At 33.7% G+C, this 8507-nt stretch overlaps 1 protein-coding gene across 1 annotated transcript; it reads right to left on the bottom strand.

Annotated features, from left to right (window-relative positions):
- Nucleotides 1-270: 270 nt before the first annotated feature.
- LOC111678390 (tensin-1) lies at nucleotides 271-6293 on the bottom strand. Its single transcript, XM_023439735.2, has 2 exons — nucleotides 6031-6293; nucleotides 271-5943 (listed from the first exon to the last, which is right to left on the bottom strand). Exons 1-2 carry the CDS (start codon nucleotides 6266-6268, stop codon nucleotides 3185-3187), a joined length of 2997 nt encoding a protein of 998 aa, XP_023295503.2. The 5' UTR covers nucleotides 6269-6293; the 3' UTR covers nucleotides 271-3184.
- Between the last annotated feature and the right edge of the window lie 2214 nt (nucleotides 6294-8507).

The following is an 8507-nucleotide window of genomic DNA, read 5'->3' as shown; positions in this document are numbered from 1 at the left end:
TAATAAAAAAAATAATAATAAACATACAAAATATCTTAAATGAAATATAACTGTTTTTTTTAAGTGTATAAGTTTACGTTAAATTTATTTTTTAAGTGTATATTAGTATAACAACAACATATACAAGATGAAAACAATGGCAAAATTCCGTAAAGTAAATCAAATGTAGTTATTAATTGTAATAATTTTCGACAATCAGCTGTTTAAACTTCGCCTTAAAACATCAACAAATTAAATAGTAGATGAATAGCAAAGAACAGTTATTTTCAGTTTGTTTACAAATATGAGATTGAAGTGTTATTAAAAAAAGTGTTAACAATATGGCAACGCGTTTGAAAAAAGTGTTTGTATTATTGTGTGTGTTTTTTTTTTGCAAATATTGTTAAAATATTAAACAAAGACCATTTTAATTTCATCTAACAAATACACTTATTTTACACTATTACTCACTACTACTACATGTATAACAAATTTATTATTATTATTTTTTTTTTGTTCATCATCTTCTGTTTTAAACAAAGTCAACAAAAAAAAGAGGCAAAACTACAATGGGGTCGTCGAGCGATGACGTCAATTGTTTAGGTAAAACAAACTATAAACGCTAAATAAATAAAATAATAACAAAACTTTCTCGTTTAAAGAAAAGTTTTGTTGTTTTTTTTTATTTTCTTAATTAAATTTTAATTTAAAATTCCATAAATTAGTAAGTTTTAAAGCTTCCTTAATTTAATTTGCATATAAAAACAAACAAAGTAAAAAAGAAAGATTTTTTGTCAAAAAAAATCGAAATTATTAACTTTTGCTAGTAATTTTAAAAAATTATAAAAAAGTTGATTTTAAAATTAAACAAAATTTGAAATTTGTTGGATTTTTACAAAATTTTCATAAAAATTGTTTATAGATAAAATAAAAAAGTCGACTTTTTAATTTTTTTGCGATTTCTCAAAAATCGTGCTATCAGTTTTTTGCGATTTCTCAAAAGTTGTGTATTCAGTTTTTTGCAATTTATGTTATTTTCGACTTTTTTCATCTTTTATTTTTAAAGACAAAATATTGGACTTTGATTTTTCGAAATATATTGATTGTTAGTAGATCGTTTTATAGAATCCTTTTTAAAATTTTCTGCGTATTTAAGAATTAAGTCTGAATTTCACTGTAGTTTATTTAATATTCAATTAATATTGAATTTGTTTTATTTTGTTTCTATTTACAGTTTACAGAAACAAAAAGTCTTCTATACGACTTTTTGCATAATATAAAAAGTCGACTTTTCAAATTTTCTACTTCTTACAATTGTAATTGAGCAACCTTTGTATTATTTTCGGACTTATGTAGGACTTTTTTGACTTCAATCGTTTTATTGCAGTATTGTTTCCAAAGTTGAAACAGAAACAAAAGGCCTTCTATACAACTTTTTGCATAATATAAAAAGTCGACTTTTTAAATTTTTTACTTCTTGTAATTGCAATTGAGCGTTTTTTCTACTATTTTCGGCTTTTGTCCGACTTTTATCGCTTTATTGCAGTAGATTTTCAAAGTTGAAACAAAAAGTCTTTCTTTCGAAAAGTCGACTTTTCTGAATTCACAACTTTTTGCAATAACAACTTAACGACTTTTTTTCTGCTATTTTCGAACTTTTTTGACTATTAATTAAGAATTTTTTTGCAGTAAGTTTCCAAAGTTGAATGAGAAACAAAAGGTCATGACTACGACTTTTTGCATAATATAAAAAGTTGATTTTTTCTACTTTTTCGACTTACATCGGTTTATTGCAGTAGATTTTCAAAGTTGAAACAAAAAGTCTACTTTTCCACTATTTTGATATTGTATATGAAAACTCGACTTTTCTGAAATGCCAACTTTTTGTAAAAGCATTTTAACACATTTTTTTTAAATTTTCGAACTTTTTCTACTATTAATTACGCAATTTATTAAAAAAGTCGACTTTTCCAAATTTATCTCTTCTTGCAATTCAGCGACTTTTTCTACTCTTTTCGACATATTTCGGTCTTTTTAGACTTTTAATAAGGAGATTTATTCCAAAAGACAATTGGACAGTGACACAGGGTTTCCATAGTTAAAATAAAAAGTCTATTTTGGACTTTTTGTAATATGAAAATGGTCGCCTTTTCGAGTTTCCTACTGTTTGCAATAGCAACTTAATGCCTTTTGTTTTGACTATTCTCTGACTTTTTCGACTTTCAATTAAGAAATTTATTTCGAAATAAAGTCGATTTATCGCCTTATCAACAAACAAATCTAATGTTTGAAATTCGTTTTACAAAATAAAAGAGTTCTATAGCTAGCACTAAAAGATGACTTTTGCAATTTATGAAAAGTTGTTTTTACGACTTTTAGTCAAATTGAAATTCTCTAGTCTAAACTTTGGAGAATTTTAATCAAATCAAACTTAAACCTTAAAAATTTGTTTGAAAATTATTTGCAAACAGTTAGAAAATGACAAGTTTCACTTTAAAAGCCTAATAAGTGTTGCCAATTAAAATGTTTTTGTTTTTCTTTGTTTTTAGCGTGTTATTAAATGCTAATTTTTTTTCTAGAAATATGGAAACTTAATTGCGGAAAAAATCCAAGTTTAAACATTGAATAAACTAAAATTAGAATTTAGTTAAATTAAAATTCAATGATAGCTACCGCAAAGCATGCAAAAACGCTTTAAACGAAATAATAATTGTATATAGAAAACAAAAAAAATTATATGCGATAATAATAAATGGCAAACGGTTAATCAAATGTTAAAAATAACTGATTACAATTAACAATATTAAAGGTCATTATTATAATGGAACTTTATCAAAGTTCAAACATTTTAATACAATTCCAGTTGGAAAATGTTGCAATTGTTTAAAGATTTTGTTAATATAAATCTTTGGAATATATTGGGCCCTTAAGAAAATAATTTAAGTCGACTTAAAGCTGAGGGGTTTCTATAAAAACTTTTAAAAATCTTTTAATAAAACTTTCGTTAATTTTGAAAATCTCCTTAAAAAAATGTTCAAGTTTGTTTTACCTTTCTTGTTTACAACTTAAATGTTACATGTTTCTTTTTCGACGACATTGCCAACGTATTCCCAGTTCTAATTTCTTTATCATTTACTTTTAAACAAATCCTATGACCAATAACAAAATTTAACCCCTCCTCTTTCTCCTTTTCCGCCCTATGTTCTCAAAGAACATAGTTCTTTTGCTTCTCTGTGGGTAGAGTTTTATTAACAAACGATACGATGGCCGAGGCCGGTTGATTAATGGCCAAATCACAGAATATATGACACTGATTATCTTTCGAACTGGCTGAACGTCTAGCCACAAAGGCAAATATGGTTTTCTTAAGAGAACCCACAACTGTGGTATTATCGTTGCCATGCTCCTGCATGGTCCACAAACGATGATCGGGATCAATAGCACAGTATGATATAATATCGGCTGTATAGTGTTTACGGAAGAATTTCTTACGTGTATTATCGGTTAGGGTAATGCCCTGTTGGGTGACTTTGAAATGAACCTCTGTGGGAGTGGGGGGAGCGGGTAGGGCATACAGTTGACGTATAGCTTTGCGTATGGCTTCTTCGCCAGTTAGAGATTCGGTATCGCAAGAGAACAGCCATAAAACATTGCAGGCTGCTCCCTGGGTTAAGAGTTGTTTTTGGGCTGGTGTATGCTCCACTAGGGGAGGCACTAGATCACGCTCGGGTATACGCAATAGACAAGGCAGGGCCAATTGGTTAATAGAATGTTCGTAAACCAAGGCCGAGAGGGAAGTGAAAACCGGTTCATTTGCACAACCCTTTAAACGTACACCACGGGTAGTAGGTTCTATAAGAAAGTGGCGTACCAATTCATCTGGCTTGCCGGTGCTGGTCGAGCCCGGTGGAGGCTGAGCCACACGCAAAACCAAACCATAAGCATTTCTAAAAGTGGTAGAATCTCTGATTACAAAAGTTCCCGGAGCAGCATTGATGAGCAGAGAAATGGCTTCATCGCGTGACAAGTTTGGTTTGTACCAGAATTTCGAAGAATCTTTAGCAAATTTCACCAAATGAGCAGCCACTTCTTGAGGCTCACTATTGGCCATCGATAGACTAGAATTAAGGCGCGGTCTATAGTTGCTGCCATAGATAGTTTCCGAAGAATAGTTCTGCTCCACCAGATTAGCGGGCTGATATACATGTTGCTGCGGCACATGTTGCTGATAGCTGCCATTTGTTTGTTTGCTAAGAGTTGTTGTTTGTGAGTTATAACCATTGCTGCTAGCAACACCACCAGCAAATGGTGTACGCGGCGTAACAGGAAACGCTGGGGTTTCGGGGCGTGCTGCCGATGGTGAGGGATAATCCGACATACTCAAAGTTGTAGTTGATGTAGCTGTTAGTGTTCCATTATTATTGTTATTGCCGTTGTGGCGATATGTTGGTGATGCTGCAGCTGTTGAGAGAGTTGATGATGTTGTTACCTTTTTCGTGCTGGTGGCATAAATAGGTGACGATTCTCTATCCGTCATTGTTTGACCAAGATTGGTGTGCTCATGACCATACATGTTGCCATTGCCATATGTGGCATAGTCAGTTGAACGTTGTGTACGTTGCAATGTTGCTGTTGTTGTTGATTGCGATGCTGTTGTGGCCTCCAAAGGCTGCATCATCATATTTGAACGTTGCTTATTTGTGTTATTGCGTTCATCATAAGGCGTTGAATAAATGTCAAGCATTGAGGTTGGACTTAAAGTTTCTCTGTTGTTGTTATTGTTACTGTTCTTGGCATGTGTATTTGATGTTGTTGCTGTTGATGATGAACTAATTGTGTGATAATTACGTTCTACATACGGTGACGCCAATGGAATGTCGCGCGTTTGATACAACTCTTGCTGCTGCTGATGTTTGTGCAGCCCATATTGCTGCTGCAACTGTTGTTGACGTTGTGGTAAACTATCTATGGTATTGGTACGTCGCCTTAATATATCAACATTGTCAACCTCATCCTCATAGCGTTCATTCAAATTTAAATTGAATTCAATATCATAATTGTATTTGCTATTTTGACTCTGACTACGGTTGGGTATCTGTGGCGGATACATGGAGGATGATGACGACTTATTGCTTAGAGAAGGCGGTAAAGTAGAGGGTAATTGTACTGAACCGTTGGCAAAACGTCTGGGCGGTGGCACTGGCGATACCTTAGGTGAACTGGACAAATCATATGTTGTGGTAGATGTGGTGCGATATTCATTGAAAACCTTCTCACGACGCTCACGTAGCAATTCATCAAAATCATGTCGAGCTGGTGTTTTTGCTAAGAGTATGTCACCAGCTCCACTGCTGCTGCCACCAACACCACCATTAGTATTAGTTGCACTACCGTACATTGTTTTGTGGCGGCCATAGTTATCGTTATTGTTGTTATTGCCATTTAAGCCAAACTTGTCAAAGTTGTTGTCTCCAATAAAGCTGCCGTTCTTGTTGCTGTTATTACCAAAACTGTAGTGGTAGGTATTTGCTATAGTGTTGGTTGTGGAACGCGTAGGTGATCTACTAATGTTGTTGCTATTGCCATTGCTTAAAGTTTTACGTACCAGCAAAGGACTAGTAAGACGTGGTTGGGATTTTATCATACTGGCATCAATTTCATCCGCAGTTTTTATTAAATTATTAAAATTATTATTATTACTATTGTTATTGTAACCACTTTGATTATTATATTTCACTGTTTGTGTACAACTTTCATTCATATACTTTTCACTATTATGATTATTTAAATCACCATAAAATTTTTGACGTTCACGATCGCGTTCATTTTGTTGTGTCAACAAATCAAAATAGACATCTTTTAAACCACTATTACCACTACCACTCCCATGTAATTCATTATTCTGTTGATTATTTGTGGTTTTACCGTAACCGTAATCCAAACCGAGTGCTGTATGCGAACGACCTGTAGAGTTTAAACCAAAATCGAAATCAAAATCGAAATCATATTCGTTACCGTTTTTATTATTATTATTGTTATTAGAATAATTACGTGACAACGTAGACGTCGACGATGCGTTTGTATGTGTAGGTCTCAATGGCGTTGATGTTTTACTAATCTGTCCGTAACTGAATGGCAGCGAATTTTCACGGGCGTGATATGGTATCGCTCCATTACTATTGTTACTATTATTATTTAGACTACTACTATAATTGTTATAATTTGTTGTATTAATTCCACTCAATTTATTTGTTTCGCCAGCAGCGAAATCATCGTAATGCGACCGCATAGTTCGCGAATATTTTCAAGACTGTCTACCATATGCTCTGCTCACAATATTCTCCAATAACTTTCAGTTCAAAATATGCCATATATTCATTTATATTTGTATGTATGTCGGTATGTCTATACCTACTACATATTTAGGTGTATCTCTAGCTATCAACAACACATTGCTATCTGTGTATCTGTGTCTTACTTTGCTATACTCATTCATTCATTTAGCCAAAGCTAAATTGTTGAGTACTATATGGATGGTTGGCGAGTATAAAAATGTAAACATTTACGGGAGTGAGTATGAATATGATTGGAGCGCATACTGTCAACTATTTGGTAGTGAGTATCAATGTTTTGATTTTGAGAATGTCGCTCCAAATAGATTTGTTTTCTTGTATCTCTTGTGTAGAAAAACTAACACAGTGGTGTAGTTGTTGAAAATTTATGTTGGAGCAATGATTGGGGAACAGTTTTCGCATATTGTTGATATTGACCAAGACCGATATCAAGTATTCGAATCTTCTGATCGTGCTATAGCCCGAAAGATATTGAACAACATAAGTATGTTTCTACCAAGTTTAATCTTAAAGTGTAAAACAATCTGAAGCATTAGGGAATGGATTAGTTGCGTTGTTTGGTTTGTAACAGATTAATGAATCTTTTGCAAATGGACGACCATTTTTGGACCGTAACTCTTATTATTCTTCCAGAACTCTAAAATATTCTGCGACAGCAAGAGGATCGTGAAACTTGGAGAGATCAAATTTAAACTGAACGCTTGATTATTAAAAATCTATCTCTGTTACGATCAACCGTAGTGAAAATTCTTCAGGTGTACAAAATTTCAGGTTTATATATCATCAGATAGCTTTAATAACTTGTTTAGATGCCTTTTAATATCCATAACCTATGAGGACCGTAACTTATATTATTCTTCCAGACCTCTAAAATATTCTGCGACAGCAAGAGGATCGTGAAACTTGGAGAGATCAGTTTTAAACTGAACGCTTGATTATCAAAAAGCTACCTCCGTTCTACTGCAGTGATAATTCTTATGGTGTACAAAATTTCTGGTTTATATATCATCGGAAAGCTTTAATAAGTTGTTTAAGTGACCTATAATATCCATAATCCATGCGATAATTCAAATTGAATTATATTCAAGGACATTCTGACCATTAATGTCTTACAGATGTGATCTCAGAAACTTCTAAAAAATTGCCTTAATTTTGGGACCGAGCTTCGAAGTCTATTTTGGAGCTACTCAACCGCGTACAAGAGAAGGCGAAGGTACTTATCGGTGACAGTAGGTTATCCAACTGTATTGATTCACTGGAGCATCGTCGCAACGTTGGGTGTAGAACAGTGGTTCGACACTATAATGGAATGTGTTCCTCTGAAATTAGGTAACTCGTTACCGATATCCGTATATTTTTACGCAGCACACGACTGTCAACAATAGCAAACACATTTATGGTCGATAGGCCAGTGGATCGCTCAACTCATTAGAGGGAAAATTCATTCTTTAGCTGCACTGTTCGTATGTGAAACAAATTTCCTCCATCCTATCCTTCCCGCCACAACATATTTTCCTAGTTCCAGCACAATGCATTGCATGAGTGGGGGTCATTCCGTGAGTGCTGTTCCACAAGGCCCACTTGTGGATAGGTGTATTTTTTCGGATTTGATGTAGTATACAACCTAACCTTATCTACATCATCAGATATCTTCAATAAGTTGTTTAAATGCCCTAAAATATCCTTAACGAAGTACCCAGCCCATATGTCTGTGTAAAATGTTCCTCATAATCTTTACGATCGTTCAAATTGAGTTAACGACATCTTGACTATCAATGGCTTCCAGATATGATCTCAGAACCATATAAGAAACTTCTCAAATTTAGTCAATTAGATTGAGTGTGGATCTGATAAGATTTAAGGATCTCTACATTGCAATTCTTTCAACTGCGTATGTTAATTAGAATATATATGGTTACGTGTCCACTTTCCATTATCCCACATATATTCACTAGATAATGTTGCAACAAGCACTTTAAAATTTTCAGGGTAAATCAAATCCCTTAAAAAACAATACGCCTCTGTTCATCGCACTCTCTTTATAATGATATTGTAAACATTTCAAATCTATACACCCCCCCCCCCTACCACTCACTCACCGAGAATCAATTGGGAGTAAAGAGTAAGGTCCTCTCACACTGAATGCTCCCAGCCAAAGTAAAGACATTATCATCG

This window comes from Lucilia cuprina, chromosome 4 (genome assembly GCF_022045245.1).
Source record: "Lucilia cuprina isolate Lc7/37 chromosome 4, ASM2204524v1, whole genome shotgun sequence".
Classification (NCBI taxonomy): domain Eukaryota; kingdom Metazoa; phylum Arthropoda; class Insecta; order Diptera; family Calliphoridae; genus Lucilia; species Lucilia cuprina.
This window is presented reverse-complemented; position numbering and strand designations above follow the sequence as displayed.

Bases quoted from the DNA above. Each gene is read 5' to 3' on its own strand.
- LOC111678390 (XM_023439735.2), bottom strand. From the start codon at position 6,268: ATGCGGTCGCATTACGATGATTTCGCTGCTGGCGAAACAAATAAATTG. The intron at 5,944-6,030 runs GTAATTATTCTA...TAAACTCTACAG, and splicing joins GTCGACGTCTACGTTGTCAC to GTCGTTCGCATACAGCACTC.